This window comes from Doryrhamphus excisus, linkage group LG2 (assembly GCF_037039965.1).
Source record: "Doryrhamphus excisus strain RoL-2023G ecotype Guam linkage group LG2, RoL_Dexc_Guam_v1.1, whole genome shotgun sequence".
NCBI classification, from domain to species: domain Eukaryota; kingdom Metazoa; phylum Chordata; class Actinopteri; order Syngnathiformes; family Syngnathidae; genus Doryrhamphus; species Doryrhamphus excisus.
In genome coordinates this window covers 14683725-14708523 of record NC_136358.1, presented here as the reverse complement: position 1 = coordinate 14708523, position 24799 = coordinate 14683725, and the positions used below count along the sequence as shown (strand labels likewise).

The window sequence follows — 24799 nt, the reverse complement described above, 5'->3', positions numbered from 1 at the left end:
ATTTTTTCGATACGTAGTGCTTTTAAATGCTTCATCACTTTACTGCACAAATCATTTATATCCAAATGTTACGAATTACAAATAGAGAATGAGTACAAATAACCATTTCCTCAATCATAGAGTGTCATCGAACAGAAGTGAATAATTGGAGAATTGTCTACATTGATTTGACTTTTTTAATGTCACATGAAGTTGTTTTGCAGCCTTTTGGCTCTCCTCTAAAGTGAGGCAAACTGTACATTCAACATTTAAACAATAAGAAATCAGTGTGACAGCAAAAGGGGCATTTCGTCTAAAGTGCCTTGCAGAATTAGGTGCGCACTGGTTTTATGCCATTAAAAAATATTCGGGACAAGTCAGTGGTTAAAATGAGAGTTTGTCTATAAATGGTGAAAATAACCAATAAACAAAATGGAACGTGAAAATTCAAATTTTTTTAGCTGCAATTTCCTCCTGCTTTCCTATTGGTTAAAAAGCGTCACGTGACCGAGTCATGCAAGCCAATAGAAAGCATTGACAGAGTATTTAATGAAGAACAACAGTCGTCATTATTCCAAAACGCACAGGAATTCAAACTGAAAAGAGATAAATATAATCATGTAAACATGAGCTTAGGCAGAATATGGCAGATTTGGCAAAAAAAAAAAAACGGAGGAAAAAATAAGATACATTCTGTGTTTTTTCCATTTAAAACTGACTACAGAAAAAAGGCGACAGGTCAAAAGCGTTTAAGACAAAAAAAATATTACAGTTTGAACCGGTCAATCGCTCTTATGTTAGGCAATTTCATACCCGGTCATGTTGATTTTTCATTTCAAAATGATAAAAGATGTATGCAGCGCTTGAAGAGGTAAAGCTGACATTTCCAACTGACTTGACTGGGGAAAATAATAAATATTAAAATGTCAAGGCCTTTTTTGTTCCTATGCAGTGTGCTGGAGTTTGGCAGTCTACACAAAAAGGGAGTTAAGACCAGCTTTACTCTCTTCCCATAAAGCTAATCATGAAAATGGGGGCGGGGGCAAGATCACCTGACCAGAAGTGATTTGATTTGAAGGAAATACTACGCCAACTCCTTAAAAAAAATAAAAAATAAAAAAATACTTCTGCAAGATTCCAGTTGGACTTGAAAGGTAATAAAGTGCGGGAGAATGTTTTGCCGCTTATGTCGTACCACGTTGTGCTGTTTACCATGACACGTGAGATGTTCTCTGTCAGTGTTGTGCTTTTCCCCCTCACACAGTCAGTCCAAACATGTAAAGAAAAGGCAAATATGGAGGGAAAATAAGCTACATATCTCACATTTGCACAAAAAAAAAAAATGCTATAAAGCTCCAGTTGTTGTTCATGATATCGTGGAATCACATCACTGGAGAGCAGAAAAATAATCACAGTTGAAGACTATTTTGCCACACATGCAACACACGCACACACGTACACACACACACATACGTACGACACAAGGGACGCAGTCAGGTGACCGAGGAGGGACCAGCCCCCTCTTGATAAAAACTAAAAAAAAAAAAGTCCATAAGCCAACAGGAAGTGACGCCTGAAGGTCCCAGCGAGGTGTTTACAGCTCGCCGGTGGAGGCGGCGGCAGTGGCGGCCGGTGGTTTGCTGGTGGTGACCATCTTGGTGTACTGCGTGGAGATGGCCTCGAACGCCTCGTCTCGGTGGATCATGGCGCCGAACACCAGCGGCTGGAGGACAGGAGAGGCAAAGCTTGGCTTTAACGTGTGAGTCCGTTCCTCTTTTATTCATGTCTAATTTGGCTTATTTTCTGTTACATCGTCTCTTATATTGAGTAATAGGAGTGTAAAGGTGACTATAGGGGTGCTATTTCATGTCTAGAAAGCTCTAACAATGTTAAAAACCCTATTTAAAAAGGTAAACAGATTTCATATGTAGAGATCAGGAATTCCCTGATCACAATCAAGTCTGGAAACCACTGATAAATGAGGGATTAGTGTACAATGACCTTTCAATAAGAAAAAAGTACTCAACCAATTTCCACAAAATGTAGTGGATGGGTGGGGCTTGGGACAAGAGTGTGTATTTTCATTCATTCATTCATTCATTCATTTTCTACCGCTTATCCTCATGAGGGTCGCGTGGGGGCTGGAGCCTATCCCAGCTGTCTTCGGGCGAGAGGCAGGGTACACCCTGGACTGGTGGCCAGCCAATCACAGGGCACATATAGACAAACAACCATTCATACTCACATTCATACCTATGGACAATTTGGAGTCAACAATTAACCTAGCATGTTTTTGGAATGTGGGAGGAAACCGGAGTACCCGGAGAAAATTTGCGCATGCATGGGGAGAACGTGCAAATTCCACACAGAAATGGCAGAGGGTGGAATTGAACATGGGTCTTCTAGCTGTGAGGCCTGCATGTTAGAGTGTGTTTTTTTTGTTAGAAGTGCTAAAATTGTAAACCTGACTCGGTGATTTAAAGCACGCATTTTTAAACCAGATGTTTTATAATGTTAGTATTTGTGCAGGGGGAAAAAAAATCCAAAATGGGTGTGTTGGTACCTTCTGAGTGGAAGGTGTTGCTATGGAGATGCCCATTCCACTTCCTGGTAGGACAGACAGCACCTTGTACTGCAAAAAGTAGGACATAAAATGTTGATCGTGCCTTGATTCCATGTTATATTTTGCTACCTTTTGTATGTCAGTGATGTCAACCAGCTTGATGACTTTATTCTTCTTGGAGGAGCCCGATCTAGAGCTGGAGCTCTCAAAACACAAATAACTGTAGGACAAAAGAGAGAGAGGGTGACATTCACAAACTTCTATTCTGCAGCACTTTGATGAGAGGGGGGAAAAAAAGACAAAGTTCCTTTGAGAGATGTTCCACTTACTTCTCTGTGACGTAGAGCATCCCGTTCCTGATGTAGTCTGTGGGCATCTTCCTGTCTCTGTTTATGAGGCAGCACCGCCAGCCGTTCTCACACACTGACAACACAAAAATACTCAACCGTGAGTCTTAAAAATGTGACATTTTTGCTAAAGGTTATTTTTGCATTTGTACCGGCGAGAGGGCGCTCCAACTCTGGTAGGTTGAAGATCTCGTGGAAGGCTCCCTTTTTGGTGCTGTGGGAGCGGCCCGTCTCCTCTTCTCGGTTTACGCCGCATGGCACGGCGGCCAGGCTGCCTCGAGAAGCCACGGGCTGCACCTAAAAGACGTAAAACGGAAGACAAAAACGACAGAAAGGTGACAAACAGAAAAGAAGAGATGGAAGCAACTGATATTTTATGTCTAAAATTGTCTAAATAAAAAACATCTTTTGAATTCTGTCTAGGTGAAGGTTGTAGGAGCGGACATCAACCATTTAGGGTCACACACTACATACGACTGTAGGACGGGGAGGACCTAATATGGTGTGACTCTACGGGCCACTTGTCTTCATCAAGTAATCTATGAGAATGGATGCAAACATCACGCTTGAAGACCATGAGAGGCAAGCCCGACTGTTTGATCCATTCTCTCATCGTGCCACACCCGGGCACGGTGGAGGAACCAGAGGGAGACACACCAAAGACCCTACCTTCTCTGTGGCAGAGAGCTGAGAGACGGAGAGACAGAAAGAACAGAGGACACCTGTGACAGATGCCACAGCAAACACACACACACACACACACACACACACACACGTGCGCAGTCTCTGATGTCCAGGTCTCAGCATGAAGGTTGGCACCTTTGATGCATCATTGATGATGATGATATTGTCATAGGTCTGCCAACAGGGGGCAGTAGTGGACTGGCACTGTTGCTATTGCATTGAGCCTAACATGGTTTTATCAAGAACAACACGTCTGCTTGATTAGTTGGCTGACACAGAAAGTAAATGGCAACTATTTAGAAACAAAAGTCAACAAACGTTACATGGTTGACACCTGAATGGAGTGAGGTTCCCAGGATGGGGAAATTAGCGTGTTACTCCTTCCATAATGCCCTCAACAGATGTTTTTCGCTGTATCAGAATAATTACTTTTTTAATAACTAAAATTTGTTCACTATTTTATTTCCTACATTATTAAATACATTTAATTCGTATTCATTTCTGATGTAAATTTTCGTGTGCTACATATTTCAAAATTATATTTTAAAATACAGACTAAACTAAACTAAGACTTGAAATTTCTTTTTTTTTTTTTTAAATAAAATCAATTGTAGCCATAATTTTTTGTTTTATTTAATGGCCATTCCTATATATAGCCACATGTTGGAAAAAAAAGGCTTCCATTAATACTGTATTTATTTAAAATATTAGTGATTACATTTTATATTTAATACCTGTCGTGTTTACAATCGAAATTAGATGTTAATGAGTATTGATTTCATTGCATATTTATTGTTATATACTGTCATATTTTTAAAAAATATATGCAAAAAACAGCAATTATTAAGAGTTAAATGTCATGATTTGTTTAAACGTACATTTGAGCCAATACCGTTGACATCTTTGATGCCTCTGTTCCCAACGAGGGTTGTGTGATGTCATCTTTAAATGGACAGGATTACTTTCTTTGGCATTTTAAATACTATACTAAATACTAGAATAAAAGAGATCTACGCCTTTCATGAATTGCGTAACTCAAAGCTGGCTCGGACCTTTGTGTAGACGGATTGTGATGCAACTACAAAGCCTTAGAACAGGTACGCACCTGATTAAATGTCAGCTTTTGGCATTAGCGACTGTAGAAATAATCCTGCATTAGGCATATTTCGCGCCACAAAGCCGTTTCTCTGTGTGAGAAAGAGTGAGAAGAAGCCCCAGACGAACGAGGCGACTCTTACCCGACGTGACACAGTGGCGTTGGTCCGCTCTTTGAGCTGGGGGTCTGTAGGGAGGCTGTTCCACACGATGTAGGGGGTGTCGTACTTGTCGCGCAGCTTCGGGCAGCTCTTGAAGAGGAAGTCTATGATGAAGAACTTGATGCCGGCGTACAGGCCTACAGAGATACACAGGAATATGAGACAATCCAGGACAATATTAGACATGCATGCCGGCAAGCCAGCAGCTGCGTGGTGACTGCATGCATGGATTGCTGTATGAATGCATTTGTTTGTGTGTACTGGAATGAATCGATGTGCATGCATTCATTCATTTGTGGGGCCCATGACGGAGGGATAACGCCCATACCAATCATGAAGCCCATCAGCTTGTAGGGCAAGATGCAGGAAGTGATGAAAGCCACCCACAGGCAGATGTACAGTTTTCGGGTGCTCTCCGGCTGCACCCACATGAAGAGGCTGGCATGGAAAAGAAAACGAGCAATGATCAGCCTATTTAAATGTACATGAGCAGAATGTTTCCGACACTACTTACTTTTTTATCTTCTCTAGAACATCCGCCATTTTGCCAAAGAGGTTCTGGAAGAAGAAAAGCGGTGCGTCAACAACTATTAATCACATGGTTATTTTTCCCCCCCTCAGAGCTAATATGAACCTGTGCTTTTTGTGCCACGTCAAGTACGAGCTGAAACTTCTCCGACACGGTCAGGTCCTCCTTTGGAGGCTCCTGCAGAGCACAAACAGGGGTCACAACGATACAGTAGGTACACATGCACCATCTAATGTCGCTATACTACACGTACCATCGGCTCAGAGACCTCAGGCACAATGCTCCACTGGATCCTCCAACCTCTGGAAAACATCAGACAATAATATAAAACAATATCACACACATTTATTTGCTTCTATTGACTGATTACCGAGCAATGAGGTAATTTAAGGACAAGCGCAGGATGGCCAGGAAGAGGAACATAGGAACGGCCCAGCCGTGCCAAGCAGCGTTCATGTATATCTGCAACAAAACCAACAACAATGAGGTTTATTTATTGTTACAATGCCAGGGCAGCTTATGCACATCGTTACTAACCAGAATGCTAAACATCAGAAGCACCACAAGAATACTCAATACTGTATATCAATGCTATTGTATGGTGTTGAGTGATGCAATAATACTCACAATGAAGGCAATAGCTGAGGTGTACACAGAGTGCCAATTGGATAAGGCGGAGAGGTTCCTTAAAAAGTTGGTGACGGGCCTGGCTCCTCGCTCTGAAACAGTAAGAGCCATTTTTAATAGTCTATTACAGGGGTGTCCCATTTATGGCTCGCGGATGTTTTTTGTTTGGTATTTTAAAAATACAATTAAACAAGAAATCTGTGAAAACAACAAGAGCCATCATTTTACAATAATTAAAAATAAAGGAACAATATGAATAGATATTTAAAAAGTAAATATAAGCTATAAGAAATCGTATGAGCATGTTAAAGATGCTACAAAAGGTAACCAAAATGTGGACGCGCTAATTCCCCTGGCTTGTGGAACCTTACTCCAGATGCGCTAATTCAACCAGCTTGTGGAACCTTACTCCAGATGCACATGTACAACCAGCTTGTGGAACCTTACTCCAGATGCGCTAATTCAACCAGCTTGTGGAACCTTACTCCAGGCGCGCCAATTCCCCCAACCTGTGGAACCTTATTCCAGGCGCGCTTATTTCCCCAGATTGTGGAACCTTATTCTGGACGCGCTAATTTCCCCAGCTTGTGGAACCTCACTCCAGATGCACTAATTCCCCCAGCTTGTGGAACCTTATTCCAGACGCGCTTATTTCCCCAGATTATGGAACCTTATTCTAGACGCGCTAATTTCCCCAGCTTGTGGAACCTCACTCCAGATGCGCTAATTCCCCCAGCTTGTGGAACCTCACTCCAGACGCGCTTATTCCCTCAGCTTGTGGAACCTTACTCCAATGCCTTCCAACTATTCTGCCAACTCTTAGTTGCAAATGTTCCAACACCCAAACTTTTTTTTTGGGGGGGGGGGAACCAAGTAGAACTAATACAGTGGTGAAATACATGCTGCTGACACAAGAGACTCCTGTTGAATTGAGCACAAGATCGATACAATTCTATGAGACAACATTCTTAATTAAAAATGATGAGAGTTTAATTTATATTTCCGGAGAATGGAGTTGAATGTCTAAGCTACAGAGCAACACGTGCAAATGAACAAGGCAGATTTGCTTCCTGTTGTGAGTACTTACTGAGTCTCCTCATGTTTTCTGTCAACCTAGACGGGAAGATAAACACACAAACTTAAATGGTGCCCAATGCACTCCATGACAAAGACTATGACGTCAGTGACCATAAATGCAATTGCGGTCTACGTGAGGATCAATACTCAATGACATACACTTCACGGTATAGCTCGTTCCCACCTTTTAGCACTTAGTGGTTCCTCGGCCTCCACCGTGCTCTCCTCCGGCTGAAAGCGAAAGTCTTCGATGTAAACCCCGAAGTGCTCGTACAGCCACTTCTGCAGCCGCGAGCTCCACACCTCCTTCTGCTGCTTATCTGCTGCAAAACAGTAGAATCTGTCATCACATACATTTTCACAAGTTACTGGAGGTCAATGATAAAAATAGACCCCCAGTCGACTATTGTGCGCTAACAGTGTTAATGACTTTGATCCTTTGCGGCCCTTCAACACTGACAAACATTCCTACTTCCTGTTTGTCCCACTTGGACTATTCTTGTCACCCACCATCCCCCCTCTGGGGGCTCACCTGTTCCATTATTAGAAGGTGACTGTTGTTTTCGGGGAGGTTGTGGCGGAGAATCTTCCAGCCTGAGTGAAATAGAAAAAAAACAAATGCAATAAACGCATCACTTTCGCTTCCCCATAGTGGAAGTTGCATTGTGACAAGTACGTGTGTATTCATTTTCACTTTGAAATCATCGAAAAGTTCCCATTTGCTGCCGTGGCGAATGAGAATCTCCCCAAAAACACAGATGAAATAATAAGAGTTTGCAGTTTCAGTTTGTGTAAGTTTGAGGAATGGGCAGATGATGCATTTCCCAGCATGCCTTGGTGTAGTTACAATGATAACTTTTGACTCTTATGCATCTTCAAGGTGCTATTTTGTACAGATCGGGTGTGATAGTTAAAGTGCTGCTGTTTTTAGCTGGGTACGGTTAAAATATTTTGGTCTGAATGTGGCACCCTTGTGAACAATGGTGGTGAATTTCACGCCATACATGATATTGTTTCTACTTTTCCAATTAAAATGTCAGGAGAGTAGTTTATATCGGAGGAGTCGCTTAATTCTGCAGATAGCTGAAGGCGCTTTTGTTTGATAAGGTCTGTGAGGTGGGCTAATTTTCAAACAGTTCCGTGGACCGGATTTGGCCCCCGGGCCTGAGATTGATGCATATGCTTTAATGACGCTAGAAATTGTAACATAATTAATCAAATAAATTAGTTAATGCGCTATTTTGACAGCTATTTTTCATCTTATTAACTGGTCCTTCAATAGGGATTTTTGGCTTGTTTTCTACATGATTATTTATTATTCATGATTTAGTTGTGTGGGTGTGTTGGTACATAAGCACAATGCATAAAATGCCTGAGGATTCATGCAATTATTTATCATTCCAACCTGAATTTGTCATATTCTGTTGTATTTCTGTGTGTTGCTTGGGCTACCAATGTAACAGATTAAACTCTGTATTACCTTCTGTGATATGAAGGCAGCCATAGTGTTCAATGTGCCTGTAGAGTCCCGTCAATTTCCAGCACAATGTCAGCTGTATCTAGGACACTGCAGTCTGACAGAGTTTGTGACTAAATTTAACTACGGCCATTCTCTTTACACATGGAAACTTCCCAGGGTAACCGGAGGGTTCTAATTTTAGGCACCGGGCTTTGCCGCTTTACTCATTGGGTTCATGCACGATGTTTACTATCAGCCCACATCTTTCCGACGAGGGATTAATGCGGGAAGTGTCTTTGGCGCGCTTAAGTTCACGTTTCTGTGCCGGTAATCACTTGGCGAGGACCTGTGGAATTTCCCATTGGCGGGCCCGTCAAGCATCATCTGTTCGCACACAAATACACAACCTTGCACAAAACTGTACACACATAGTGAGATAAAGGTTCCAAAATGGGCTGCACGGCAGTCGAGTGGTAGCGTGCAGGTCTCATGGCTAGGAGACCCGAGTTCAATTCCACCCTCAGCCATCTCTGTGTGGAGTTTGCATGTTCTCCTCGTGCATGCGTGGGTTTTTCCGGTTTCTTCCCACATTCCAAAAACATGCTAGGTTAATTGGGGACTCCAAATTGTCCATAGGTATGAATGTGAGTGTGAATGGTTGTTTGTCTATATGTGCCCTGTGATTGGCTGGCCACCAGTCCAGGGTGTACCCCGCCTCTCGCCCGAAGACAGCTGGGATAGTCTCCAGCACCCTGCGACCCTTGTGAGAATAAGCGGTAGAAAATGAATGAATGAATGAAAGGTTCCAAAATGCCACTTTGTCATTGGCGTATGTTTTAACTCCGTATCTCCCAAATGTGGAGTTCCTTCTAAAGCTGTAGGAGTACTTTCATTTTGATACTATAAATACTATCAAGTATTTTTCCCGCTAGAAAAAGTCTGAAAAAGAAAGACATGGTCTAGAGATTTACAGGTGGGGTCAAACAATGCCTCCACAAATGAGTCCAAGCTTTTCTTCCCATCAAAGGACAGTCTTATATTGTAGTCAGTGTGGCTTCCACTTAATGTACAAGTTTGGACTTTCTCATTCAATAGCATGGGGAAGTGTAGTGAGTAATTTAAGAGGGAGTCCCTGGGCTCCTCTCTGGGCTTTACCTGGTCTTCAGCACATCGCCCATCTTGTGCTCCAGGTCGAGGCGCTTGCTCCGCTCTCTCTCCAGCTCCTGTCGCAGGGAGTCCACATTGGTCTCCTCGCGCAGCTTCCTCAGCTCCTCCTCTGGAAAAGACAATGCAGGGGGATGAGGCTCGGGCATGAGTACAGTAAACTTGCTTTGAACATTTTGCAAAACAACTCAGAGAGAACAATCAGTTCACACGCTGATCGCCCTCGTTTCCGTCTTTCACCTTCAGCTCTGACCCACTCGTCCACCTTGTCCATCAGCATCGAACGGTCTCAGGTGTCAGGACTTTGTGTAGCAGGGTTGCAACATCAGCTGTATTTCCTCCCAGTCCTTTTGTCCCTCGACTAAAGGGACACATTAATATTTAAAGGACGGAGGGCAATAGAGGGAAAAAGTCCCTCTTTGATATGGGCAGAATTGTTTTAGTCCTTCAACTTAACATAACGGTGTTGCTGCAGTTGTGTATATGCTGCAAATCTTAGCCTTGTGTTGATACAACACTGAATAGGTTTGTATACAGTAGATGTTGGGGTTAAAGGTCGTCCAAAGGTTTCTATGTGCTAAGCAGCTTAGCCCTGGCTAGCGTACCAGTGCCAGGAGGGCTACAGTCATCAGTAAACCTATTAGGGAAATTAGCTAACCGCAGTGATGATGCACTCAGTGGTCATAACCTGCACTAAAACCGCCATTCGACAAAACAATATGGCAGCTTAATGCTGTATTAAAGGAGACGTGTGATATAGTAGATCGGTGGTTCTCAGTTATTTTCAATTATTTATTTTATGCCCCCGCGGGTAGAAAGAAATGTTTATCTATTTATTCACCTGTATTGCATTGAACCAGAACTTGAAACCAGCAAAACGGAGAACAGTGAAGTATACAAGCGTACTTAAGAGTCAAACTGAATACGACAAATTCATGGTCTGTGCTAATATTGAAAGTCTTCCATGCCTCTCACACCTCCCCCCAGGGGGACCCGTCCCACTATTTGAGAAGCACTGCAGTACAGGAAGTCTCAATATGAGTCAGTTGCTTTTTTCTGTTCCGCAGAGGCTCTGATCATGTGTTAATCACACTGTCAACACCACTGTTCTGCTTCAAAAATGAGACTGAAGTCTTCTATATTTTCGTATACGCAAAAGGCTTCATCCTGCGGCACTATCTTAAAGAGTCTAGTGCGACCCACGAGTCTATTTTGTTTAACTCCGGTTTGTCTGTTATCTACTATTCATATTTGACACCAAACGGCGGATATAGTCATAAATAAATAAAAGTGATGAATGAAAGCTTTACGCCAGTCAGTAGTGAGTAGACACGTTCTAGAAATACTTTTGTAAATAACTACAGCAAATGAGTTGCTTTTTTTCTTATACTATACAATCAAAGTTATTTTACTCTGACATCACGAGAGTGAAAGTTGGTGGCACGCAACAATATTTGTTGTGTGCGGGGAGACGTTACTCGTTTCATTTTTGCGGATTCAAATGAAAAGGAACTTTCCATGGTGTAAGACGACGTTGCCATTCTTTGTGGAAAAAAAAAAAAACATGCTGCACCTGTCACCCACTCACATCAGACCACATTATTCTCATCTTTTCTCTGGAAAACAAACTGTCACTAAGCTTGTCAGTATTCATTTTGTGGTTTTAATTTGATGCTATGCTTGTCTTTGTTTTATACATTGGCCAATGACAAGACCGCTAAGATGAGTGAATAAACAGATTACTGATGAAAATGCAGAAAAATGTGTCTGCTTCCTCGTAAACCATAACGATACTATTTACAATAACAATACTACTTACTTAGGCTGCCGCTACTTTTGTGACTCCTCAACCTATCGACAGCTCCACTATACAGCAGATCGAAGCTGTCAAAGCTGAAGTCGTCCACCTTGCACACCCCCATTCGTCTGTGGAGCTGCCCGGTCGTCGGGACGCTCGAGCAGGAACGGCCCGGCAGCGAGGCCGCTTTGTGCCTGTCTTGAATTTGAGCCACGGCTGCAGGTTGGCCTCCCAGACCTCAAAAGTACTCAAGAGCTGTCATAATTTAGTTGCAAGGGCTGCTTGGTAGGTCCGTTGCAACACAGAAGGCTGTTCTGTTTGCAGACAATGAGAGTGGTCAGCAAGTGGGGCTGGACTGAGAGTATTAGGCTTTGGGCAAATACAGGAGAGGGGGGCACTGGAGGTAGCGAGAGGTGGGGCTTTGCGCCATAAGAGGGACTGGAATCTGAAAAGTGTGACACATGCTCATGTACTGTACATTATGTATATTGGTATGGTTTTGGCCTGTCCACAGTGGACGCTTAGCAAATCACTTTTCATCTAACCAGGAAAGGTTGAAGAACTCAAAAGGGAAAAACTACTGTGGGAGTCTTTCCAGTGAGGACAATGGTTCTTTTCATCAAAAGAACGGTCAACAAGGTTCATGGAACTAATGCATGATGGTTTGTTTGCAGAACAACTATAACGTACAATGTACGCTTCCTTGTCACTTGTCAACTGGTTCCTGGCCATCCCAGCGACCTACATTCCAATTTGCTCCCTTAGTTTCACATTGTCTTTCTCCACAAGAGCTCATCGCCTAATCACTATCTCTAGGAGTCTTTATCAGTTGGGAAAAAGGACAACACAGCCTTCATAGGCAAAGAAAAAGAAAAAGCTTTCGCGAGTATAGCAACAAGAGTTGCATAATGCAATGTTGTGCAAGAAGGAAGGTTAGACTGTGCTCGTCTGGCTGTCTCCACGCCTATGCTATGATGCGCTACTGCAGGAGGGCGGCTATGTCGTGTGTTTGTTTTTCTTCCCAGCATAAAGTAGGACAACAGCGAGGACACCGTATTGATCAGTCAGTCAGTATAGTGCGGCCGGCCTGGCATGCTCCCCTCGCAATGACCTTCAATCCTTGATAATTTTGTCTTCAAATCTGCTCTTGCAACACCGCCATCACTCTCTCGCTCTCTCATACACACCAATATGTATATAGATCTTTTCCAACACAGCTGAAGGCATCAACAAGGCAAGCGAAACATTAGAGACAAAAAAATAGGCATACATGTTCAGTTGTTCAGCCACAAACATCTTCAGAATGTTTATGTGTAAATAGCTGGTGCTGCCGGCATGAATTCCGACATATACTGTATGTATCCTTACATACGTTTGCTTATATTCAACTCGAGGCCCCCAGTTGGACTATATATAGCAAGTGGAAGGAACAAAATACCTCCTGAAAGGAAACCACTTTGAGCAGAAATAGACTGTGGGTGTTTGGACACATCCAACCATCACTCAGGACAATCGCTGGAGAGTTAGGAAGAGGAAGGAAACAAGAAGCACACACTACCCAAGGGAGAGAAAGAGTGATGGCACCCCACAGTGAGACATCTGAACCTATCTTTGTCATGTAGACCTTAACCAAGCCTGATACAACTCGTGGAAACTAAATCCAATACATATGAACCAATGAAGATCCCCCAGAATAGCATTGGTTAATCACAATGTATGCCACGGATAGGAGGGGCAAGGGTCACACACGCAGACACCATCTGGAATGGAAACTTGTACGTCCGGTGGAGGGGCAGAATACAATACATGTTGTTAGTTTTTGCATGCATCGTGGGTACCAGTGTTATTTTAGGAAAGTGTGAAACAGACAGGGAGTACGCCTACACCTCTACATCCAAAAAGCATTGGTCTAAATACTGAATGTCATGCTACAATAGATCTTTTGCTTGTTAATGTCGTTATGTCAATGGCACCTGCCAAAAAAGAACTACTTCACTTGGTTGTATCAGTCATGACCAAAAAGGAGTAGGAAGAAGAAGAGCTAATTTAAATCATACCCCTTTTCTGTGTCTCAAAAAAAGGATATAGTTTGTAATCCTTATTTTAATGTACTGTATTTAATAAATACACGAGAGCTCTTCAGCCCATGGGGCCAAATCCAACCCGTGAGTGACATCAGGCTGGCCCAGTTCAGTTCTCACCTTGCTTTAGATTCCTAAAAGCACCACAGTATAGAGCAGGGGTCAGCAACCTGCGGCTCCAGAGCCGCATGTGGCTCTTCAGCCTCTTTATTGTGGCTCCCTTTGCGATGCTTGAATATTTTTAACACCCGAGTGGGGAAAATGCACGTCTTTTGTAATGAGTTTTAAAAAATCCAACTTTGTCTGAGACCATGAATGCATCCTGAGTGAGTTCTGACTGCTATCCAGTTCAGTACATGAAGAAAAACAAGTAATACTTACCTACAAATCTAAAAAATAAATTCGAGATAATTTAAAAACAGCGGCATGGGAACTTGTTTTTACGTTTACAGTAGTTTACACATACATTTATGTAAGTTTATCTCCAAAACTAGCAAGAGTACTCCAACTCATCTTTTCTTATCTGAACTACTTTGATACCCCCAATTCCCTCCAATGTTGTTTTAAACATACTATATGTTTTGCGGCTCCAGGCTATTTTTCTTCAGTGGGCATTGGGTAAAATGGCTCTTTTCATAGTAAAGGTTGCCGACCCCTGGTATAGAGGATCTTTGTCTGGCGTTTTTTTTTTTTTTTTTACAGTATGTCATTAAAAACAGCAGAGCGCTCCTGTCACATAGAGAATCTCTGACTGGCGTTTTTGCAGTAGTCCCTTAAAAGAAATAACAGAATGCTCCTGTCATATCGAGGATCTTTGACAAACATATTTGCAGGGGGTCCTGAATAAACGCAGAGTCCTCTTGTCATATACAGGATCTTTGATTCATGTTTTTGTAGTAGATTCTTATAAAACAGAACACTCCTGTCATATTGAAGGTTTTTGTAGTACGTTCTTGGAAAAAAAAAAAAAAAACACGGCAACAACAAGGCTCCTGTCATGTGGAGGATCACAGAGGAGCATTTTTACAGTATATTGCATATTAGCCATTTGGTGATGTAAAAATATTACAATGACATCCCATACAAGATAATAATAATAGTGCAGGGAGAAGTCTAGCACTTCCGCTTTCCAATATTATGGTCCCCAGAACATACAGCATGTAAAATAAATTCATAGAGTACACAATGAAAACACTAGCAGGGCGCCAAGAAAAAAAAAAATACCATAAAACCTTAAGGTACAGCTACCCTTTCACGATTCTTCCCCTAAATGTCATGCAGCTGCCATCTTTGCTGGAACTGCTATGACATTTCCACCACTACGCTGTGTGTGTTTGCCATATCTCTGACAATCTGTGATGGACAAAAAGCAAGGGCATGGAAAGCGGAAAACTGGCAGAGTGCAGAAGGAATAGGAATAGAAGGAGGACGTTGACGACGAGGGTGGGGGAAGCTCATGGCATCTTGACAGCACGATAATAAATCTGGCTCTTTTAGCTCCAGTGGAGGCATTAAGGCAGAGGACATAGCCTGCAGGTATTCTCTCTTTCACACACTCCATGTCTTTCTCTCTCCCTCTAATAGACGTGAAGCCATGAAAAGAGAGCGTGGGGGGGGGGTTGAGAAGCGTCAAAGTCCATTACACGCCAACACGATACAGTCAACGTGCATGCATGGCGCAACAGTACTGGGTTTTAGCTTTCATACTCCATAATAACTAGTTCAAAGAATATTGGAAGGAATGATGCAATTTCATTCTTACATGTTGCAATAAGGAAAATTGCATCCCTGTTGTAACCATGGCAACAGTGCATCGCCAACTTGGCACACCAAATATTAGAATAATGGTGGACCATCCCGGACTGCTCACATAAAACAGTTGCACCACGCAGCAGTCCAGCCCCCCAAAACTCACCCGTAACAGTAGACCGCCCGACACTACTCTCCACTGCCAGGATTCACATGAAGACCCGCGAAAAAGCCACTAAATCCATCACCTTTGACCTCCGCACGTGTTCTCCATGATAAGGGCGCGCACATGAAGCGCAAAATGACTGCTCCGAAGCACACGAGATGTCACAAGACCAAATCGCGACCACAATAGTATCGGCTTTGGGTTTCGAGGAGTGCAAAAAAAGTCGCAGCTTGTACATTGGAAATTAGGGTAGCTGGCTTCATTGCTGTCGCATCTTATTTACCGAGATGTAGGACACCTCTTCTTCCAGTCCCGTTTTTGAAATATTACTGGTGTCTTAAATTTATCATCATAACTCCTCTGATTTGTGAGTGTGAATGATTGTTTGTCTATATGTGCCCTGCAATTGGTTGGCGACCAGTCCAGGGTGTACCGCGCCTCTTGCCTAAAGACAGCTGGGATAGGCTCCAGCATACCCCCACGACCCTAGTGAGGATAAGCGGTAGAAAATTGCAATATATTGTCATATTTTTTCACTGTACTTTTCTTAAAATTAATGTTAAAATCCGGTCTCACTGTCATAGACCCAATCTTGTGTATCGTCTCGTCTTGTGACCTGAGTGTGTCGTGACACCTTAAGTGTATTTTCAGGAACAGAAAAGATGACTTATCACACTGTGCGAGTATGACGGGAAAGAAGGCTCAACTCATGACAATTGTGTTCTCTGTGCGTCCCTATACTTACGTAGAAAATGTTTCTCCAGTAAGGCAATTTCCAAGTGACCTTTGACCTCATTGAGTCGGTCTGACTCCGACCTCTGGAAGTCCTGGATTGCCGCTGCCATGATGGGAGACCCTGAACCAGCCTGTGTGCATAGAAAAGAGAAAAAATGCTTTAAAAAAAAGAATTACATGGCATCAGTCACTTTGGTTGACTTCACAGTGAACATCCTAACATTACAAAAGCTCCAGCAGGGATGCCTCACGTGCTTAACATACACACACACGCACATACACACACACACACACACAATGCATGACTCACACCCACGTTTCCTCTTTCCTGGTTTCGTTCCAGCTGGAGCAGGACAGGAGGAGAATCCCTCCCTCTCCTGACTACAGTGATGACTCGCGACACTTGCAGACAGACACACAACTAGCAACGATCGGAAATGATGACGACAAGAAGAATGAGGGATGCAGAGAGGGAAGGAAGGGAGGGAGGGAGTAAAGGTGGGACAGAAAATAAGAGAAAGCCTAAATGAAAAGATGTTCACGCTCTGCTCGACTAGGGTCCTTTAAGAGCCAGACAGACACACACACAAACACACACACTGCAGTGGCTTTTCCCCGCCAACAACCAGCACAGACTGAGCGAGAGACAGGCAGTGACCTGACAATGCATTTTGGGAGAGAACCTAAGCTTAGTGGAACACAGACGAAGTGAGGAGTCGATTACTGAATGAACAGTTAAAAACACAGTTTTTTTTTTTTTTACGAAAGATTCAAAAATGTACAAAAATATATATGCATATATAAACATAATACTGGGAAAAATACAATTGTATATTTATCATAATAAACAATTAAAAAAAATAAACAGAGTGAGTGAGTGTACAATTGATTTACATTACATAAAGCTGGTCCATTATCTACTATTATGCATAGAAAAATGGCGCTATTATGAGGTTTGAGTGTCCATGTCATGGCATGCCATGGATGCAAACCCATCAGCTGATGAGGTTCAGTGCGGGTGGTAGGGGTGTGGGATATTAATAGCTATTATAATTCGTTTCACACCCTCTTACAGCCTTTTCAATCAATCGGCTGCTGCTTCTGTAGCCGCAGGGTTACATAAGGTCAAGTTTCAGCAAACATTCTCTAGGAGAGTACATAAAGTACAGCAACGACACTAATTGTGCGTGCATGAGAAAATCAGTGAGATGTCCAGCGGGATACATTATGGTGTATCCCAAGAGCGTGCACTTGTAGATCTTTGCGATAATGAGTGTTCAACCCACTCTGGGGTGGTAATGATCAGTTGCACATGCTACAGTGCATATTAGCCCACCCCCAGTTGTTGTTGTTAGAGAATATCTCCTTAACTAGTAATTCAGCTTTTTCAGGAAAAGAAGTTCACGGTGAGCTGCATCGCAACAAAAATTATTCCAAATGATACAAAACGATGTGAAAGAAACGCATCGGGGGGGGGAGAGCCCAGTGAAGTCATGCCTGAATGCATCCCTTCACACAAGCCAAGTCATGTGTGGATCCAATGGAAAGCACCATTGAGGGAAGACCGTCACTGAGATAATGACGCTTTAAGACGGTGAATGTCACTGAATGCTTTTTTTGGAAACAGGTCTGTGGTGTGTGTGCGGGCGGGCGTGCGATGCTGCCTATTTCGGGTCTTTCGGGTATGAGTCATCGCCGTGGTGACGTGAGCGACACTCTCCCAGCGGGCTGCTACACTCGTGTGGGCAAACACCACTCAACATTTCAGTCATACAGACAGCGACCTGGAGCAGAGCTCAAGTGGATCCATGTAGTTCAGTACACATTCTACTTCACAGGGCCATGGAAATTAAACAAAAAGGTGCTTAGTTTAAGTATTCGAAAATAAATACATATAGTAAATATTACAAATGAGATATATGAATGTATGAAAACTTTTTAACCCACATCCTCCACACACAGTACAAATTGAATGGGCTATAGCTAATCATAAATAATGTAAAAATCTGTTTAATTTAATTCCAATATATGTATAATACACATAAAATTTAATTTTAGATTCTTTCTAAATATTTATTTTTTTATTTTAAGTGTATGCATGCAATTAAACACTACATACACAGTATAACCACAGCCAGCTAAATAAAAATTAAATACATTTTATTTGAATCATTATAAAATGGAAAAAATATAACCAATTTCAATGCTTTGATATATGTATTAATACATGTAGAATGTAAGGTTATTGTAATGATTTATTTATCTAAGAATGAACTAACATCAATAGATGGAATATTTAATGTATATGTATATATATATATATATAAGTTATTTCGCTCAGAAAGCATGATAAAGTCGCTACTTTTTCAAAATGATATATACACAACAACGCAAGACACTTGAATCCCCATATGGAATAATTTTATCTTCTTTTGTTGCACAACTTCTGTTCCTTTCTACTCTGCATCAGACGACCCCAACACGCCAGCATTATGATAACCTCACGGCTATGCAGGTATGAACAGCAAACACTAAGGACCCCAAAACAAGGTCGGAATCTGCATCTGTTGTGCTGCCGTATACCAGCGACGCGACCGTTGTATGAGGTCAAAGCTGCATAATCAAGCAGAATAATTCATGAGTGCACCGAAAGACCAACTTCAACACTCAAAAGCCATAAAGAGATGCATTTTCTTTTTCTAGCACCTACAGGGTCTCGCAGGAGTTCATCGCCGTCTCGCGGAGCTGTTCGTGGCTTCAGCTGCATCTCGTCGCTACATTCGTTGTCGGAGGCGGGCGGCGACTCGCCCAGCTCGGGGAAGTCGTCTCTCGTTCTCGGGCCTCGGAAGCGGATCTTGTCCAGGCGCTTGAGCATGGTCAACACCGTGCACCTGGGCTTTAACTTAACATGGCGGACGGCAACCCTGCGTGAGGGACACAATGGCAACAAAGACCATCACTGCAAAGGGAAGGAAGTTCTTTGTGGTGTTCAGCATACATAGGATATGTAACCCAACCACATCCTTTTAAAGCGTCTGGCACATGAGTAGGCCTTGTTTGATTGAAATCCCATAGGCAACTACTACAACTACTGTACCCAAATATAAGACGACCACTATTTGAAGACATGAATTGGGGGGGAAACAAAAAAAAAAGCATAAGACGACACTGCATATAAACAAATTGTATTATAAAGACCAAGTGATTTGGCACCACCTGTAGGTTTGCATGTTTAAATCTCTTCAGGCAGGATATACAGTGCATCCGGAAAGCATTCACAGCGCTTCACTTTTTCTACATTTTGTCATGTTACAGCCTCATTCCAAACTGAATTAAATTAATCTCTTACCTCAAAATTCTACACAAAATACTCCATTATGACAATGTGAAAAAGTTTTTTTTGACTTTTTTTGAATTTATTAAAAATAGAAAACAAAAAAATCACATTTACATAAGTATTCACAGCCTTTGCCATGAAGCTCAAAATTGAGCTCAGGTGCATCTTTTTTCCACTGATCATCCTTGAGATCTTTCTACAGCTTAATTGGAGTCCACCTGCAGTAAATTCAGTTGATTGGACATGATTTGGAAATATAATAACTGTCTATATAAGGTCCCACAGTTGACTGTGCATGTCAGAGCACAAACACCAAGCATGAAGTCAAAAGAACTGTCTGTAGACCTGCGAGACAGGATTGTCTTGAGGCACAAATCTGGGGAAGGATACAGAAAAATTTCTGCTGCTTTGAAGGTCCCAATGAGCACAGTGGCCTCCATTATTCATAAATGGAAGACGTTTGGAACGACCAGGACTCTTCCTAGAGCTGGCCGGCCTTCTAAACTGAGCGATCGGGGAAGAAGGGCCTTAGTCAGGGAGGTGACCAAGGCCCCGATGGTCACTCTGTCAGAGCTCCAGCGTTCCTCTGTGGAGAGAGGAGAGCCTTCCAGAAGGACAACCATCTCTGCAGCAATCCACCAGGCAGGAGAGTGGCCAGACGAAAGCCACTCCTTAGTAAAAGGAACATGGCAGCCCGTCTGGAATTTGCCAAAAAGCACCTGAATGACTCTCAGACCATGAGAAACAAAATTCTCTGGTCTGATGGCTTTCGTCTGGCCACTCTACCATACAGGCCTGATTGGTGGATTGCTGCAGAGATGGTTGTCCTTCTGGAAGGCTCTCCTCTCTCCACAGAGGAACGCTGGAGCTCTGACAGAGTGACCATCGGGGCCTTGGTCACCTCCCTGACTAAGGCCCTTCTTCCCCGATCGCTCAGTTTAGAAGGCCGGCCAGCTCTAGGAAGAGTCCTGGTGGTTCCAAACGTCTTCCATTTACGAATAATGGAGGCCACTGTGCTCATTGGGACCTTCAAAGCAGCAGAAATTTTTCTGTATCCTTCCCCAGATTTGTGCCTCAAGACAATCCTGTCTCGCAGGTCTACAGACACTTCTTTTGACTTCATGCTTGGTGTTTGTGCTCTGACATGCACAGTCAACTTTGGGACCTTATATAGACAGTTATTATATTTCCAAATCATGTCCAATCAACTGAATTTACTGCAGGTGGACTCCAATTAAGCTGTAGAAAGATCTCAAGGATGATCAGTGGAAAAAAAGATGCACCTGAGCTCAATTTTGAGCTTCATGGCAAAGGCTGTGAATACTTATGTAAATGTGATTTTTTTGTTTTCTATTTTTAATAAATTCAAAAAAAGTCAAAAAAAAAAACTTTTTCACATTGTCATAATGGAGTATTTTGTGTAGAATTTTGAGGTAAGAGATTAAGTTAATACAATTTGGAATGAGGCTGTAACATGACAAAATGTAGAAAAAGTGAAGCGCTGTGAATACTTTCCGGATGCACTGTAAGACAACCTATCTTTTCCCACAGTTTTCTCAAGAATAAATACCATCCTATATTTGGGTCATATTCAGTGAAATTTAACATAATCATGCAGGACTATAGGTGACAGTTATGCACATCATCAAGACAGGAAAGAGTTTGCAGATACAAATGCAGATAAAACCCTACTGAAATGACTTTTTAAAAAAAGTATATGTTATAAACATTTTATCTCCTCAAGCTATTCAACTCGCCTGATAACTTTCGATGTATTCAAACTGACTAAAAAGCTGGAAATGATTTGATTTATTCCAACAGGAGGCTAAAGGAAGACAACAAACTGCCAGTCATTCTTCCGTCACTTTAATAGAACTAGTCGTGATTTGATCGGATCCCTAAAACAGAATAAATTATAATAATAAGTTATTCAAAAACACACTTGCGTGAACGGAGATGCACCTACAGACAAATCTAAAGAAGGAACTTCCAGAGTGCTCCCCTGTTGCTTCCTACATAGTAGCGATTGTGTGTGTAAGCCCATGTCCATCTGTTTAATGGCCTGTAGTAGCTGGAGGCTACTCTTGGCCATGCGGGTCACAGACACTACACCAGCCAATCCCAGCAACTCATGGATTATGTGCTATAAACGGCAAGACCTGTCCTACATCATAAGGGTTTCCCACAGTAAACAGAGTACACGTATATGTAAACACCTTGCAGAATAGAATTGCACATTTTTGAATTGTGTCTCTCTAAAAGCTTATAAAGTGAGATGACTTATGTTTGAAAAAAAAGGAAGATCACAACATATCCCAACAGACAATGCATAATTGGTGTGGAGAATTGAGCATTTTTGAATGGAAGTTTTGAATTGTAACTTTGTCCATTTTAATATGGTGATGTTTCTGCTGCTTTATGCAACTCAATCTGTGTGTGTGTGGGGGGGGGGGGGATTTTTTGCCTGTACAACTTTTTACAATAAAAACTCCACAACATGAGCGCCAAACTGAACTCTACAGCCCAGTGACGCACAGCCTGTAATAAAAAAGGAAGTGCTCTAACCATAAGTAGGCCGACATCACTACAAGTGTGTTTCCTTCCAAATCAGAATGGCGGTCTGACAGGAATTACTTGTTCAACTGAAATGTCTCATTTTTGTTCTGCATTAGATTTTTTTTTTTTAATTGGATAAAAAAAGTGTACAAGATCATCCTCTCTTATCTGGGCTGAATATAGCCAGGCTGTCCTGTGGGTGATTCTTTGACAAAGAGAGAGATTAACATGACCTTTGAATAGCTCTTCCTGGAGAATTAACTCTTCAATAATAATTATTGTAACAACCCTTCAAAGCCAGACAAAGTATTTGTATTTTGGACTTTTTAACTACATATCCGTGCACATTTGTTGAAGGATCTCCATGGCGGGAAACAACAGTAAAAAGTTTGTGTAGCAATCCATTGGGATTTAATTAGCTGGTGACCTTTGCTCCCTTCTTTTATGCAGCTAATTCAATCAATATGTGCCAACATCTCTGAACAGTAGTGATTCTTGCCGTTAGATTTTCTTTGCATATGAACTGCTGGCAGTTGCGTTCAAGACGATTGGGAAAAAGCACTTATAGGTCAGGGCATGTAAGTATTGATAAAAATGAATATTGACACACAACATAAGTGGGAGGGGTGGACGAGACCAAAGGTATTCCCAACTTTCCCTCCAACATCAGGTGGGAGTAGATTGTTTGGAATGTTAGGCCACCCGAGAAGTCCGAGGATCTTGAACGCGCCACCTCAACTGAACGGCACTTGTTTTTTGCTAACCTCTTAAGATTTAACGTTATTAAAATGTGAATTAAAATAATTCAGTCAAGATATACAACACCAAAAGATGTCAATGTGTAAGTCTGATAAAGAACATGGGCTTTTTTTTAACTATAAAGTGAACATTTTACAGAAATATATTCGGAACAGAAGGCCGCTAGCTGAAAATAAACGTATACTGCCGATACAACAAGCAGATATTTTTTTTAAATTGCTCAGATTTTAAGATTCCTGGTTTAGAATTATTAATAAAAACATACACGCAATAAAATGGAGTAATCCGCGGTTTATTGGTTGCCACCTTAAAGCACACTACGGTATGTCCTTAGAGAACTAGACCGCCAAAGTACACATTTAACAGCATGAATAAAGATAATCATGCATAGCAATAATGATAATAAACCGTCATGGTCTTACCCAGCGCGTAAATCGTAGCAAAGTTTCATGAACACTGAGATAGCCTTCTTCTCCCGTCAGTACACCTGCTGCTTAGGACGTCCAAATGAACGCCACAATTGCGGTGAAAAGCTGCTCCCCTTCGGTCAGTCCATTACGATGGCATCCGTTACTTTGCGTCAAATATTCTCTCCTGTTGATGTGGCGGACACTGGAAGCAAGGGGTGGCGGGGGGGGTAATTGTGTCCCTCCTCCCGGGAGAGTAAGCTGCCTCGATCAGCACCGTTAGCCCGGGGCTTCCACACACTACTGGTTGGCCTAGCCTCTTGTTGATTTCGCAAAGGCAGGGAAGGGCTGCGGAAGTGACGTCATGTGGAGCGCTGAACGGATCTACACGTATAGAAGTTGACGCTTCAATCATATGGGGTCAGAAAATGTGATGTTTTTTTATACAATGGTCTTTGAAGTGGACAGCTGTTTTTATTCTATTTTTCACAATGGATAAAATAACATCTCTCGAATTTGATGCCAAACTTTAACCAAGAAGCCATTTTTCTTCTTGGTTGCACACGTGCATTTCTGCATCTTCATCATTCTAGACAGTCCTGATTCAAGACAGGTGAAGTATGTACATGTACATGTACTTTACTCAATAAAACCCTAAACTCCCCTGATAAAATGCATGAAATAAAATGTTCAAAAAGGACTCCGTTCTTACTCCATTCTTGGTAATCACCTCCGGTAGGTTAGTGTGAGAATGTTGCTGTAGTTTGCGTAGATGTGACAAAAGTCCTTTGTCAGACGGGAAAAAGCCAGTCATTACCACGCAGACGTGGGACTTTCGTCATAAGGGATGCCACCTGTAACATCTCCACACAGCCATCTGCCATTTAACGCCCCTGCACGCCCCATTGAAGGAAAAGTCAGCCCAGTTTGCGTTTTCAAGCTCTACTTACAATTCTGGTCTTGAAACCTGAAAAAGTAGCAGTAAGTCCCCATCTCCACCATGCATGAAATGTGTTTTCATTAGCTTGAAAATGACTGTGTGCTACCAAAAGCACCTCATATGTTTATCATCTCATGCTCAGACACATGGCAACACAGTGTACATACACGCACTACACTTTGTGGCCGCTAGATAGCAGCAGGTAATACAGTAGCCATCTGAGCACTCCTTAATGAGTTGCCAGTCTACCGCTAGATGGCAGCCTTGTATCACTTCACCTTGTTTCGCACTTTCAATTTCGAATACTGGCAGTGTTCTGCGGACTTTGAATGTATAATTTTTCAGAAATCACTTTGATACTTTAGGTTCTAATATAACATAAAACAATATTAAATAATGTATACAAGCAAGTACTTGAGGGTTGCCGTAACAACAAAACCTCCCCAAATAGGCCTGCAACCTGACTCTGCCTTCTAACCTTTCAGTACACCCCTTCACAATAACATACCTGGCAGTAGACAATACACGCAGGATCCACCACACCTTGAACAGTAGTGACCTCCTCCACCTCCACGATTCTCCTCTC

At 42.2% G+C, this 24799-nt stretch overlaps 1 protein-coding gene across 5 annotated transcripts; it reads right to left on the bottom strand.

The window, feature by feature from the left end:
• Positions 1–28: 28 nt before the first annotated feature.
• Positions 29–23599, bottom strand: gramd4a (GRAM domain containing 4a). 5 transcript variants are annotated; one of them, XM_058077979.2, is made up of 20 exons: positions 23289–23599; positions 18925–19138; positions 16225–16345; positions 9677–9797; positions 7595–7656; positions 7247–7382; positions 7073–7098; positions 5986–6077; positions 5729–5820; positions 5612–5660; positions 5464–5535; positions 5344–5387; positions 5158–5267; positions 4812–4966; positions 3559–3576; positions 3042–3186; positions 2872–2965; positions 2672–2762; positions 2543–2611; positions 30–1702 (listed from the first exon to the last, which is right to left on the bottom strand). In XM_058077979.2, exons 1-20 carry the CDS (start codon positions 23315–23317, stop codon positions 1574–1576), a joined length of 1869 nt encoding a protein of 622 aa, XP_057933962.2. In that variant the 5' UTR covers positions 23318–23599; the 3' UTR covers positions 30–1573. The 5 variants fall into 5 exon arrangements, with proteins under 5 accessions (XP_057933965.2, XP_057933962.2, XP_057933961.2 ...); XM_058077978.2 differs by having other exon boundaries at positions 31–1702; positions 7247–7385; XM_058077981.2 differs by lacking the exon at positions 3559–3576 and having other exon boundaries at positions 33–1702; positions 23289–23598.
• Positions 23600–24799: the final 1200 nt, after the last annotated feature.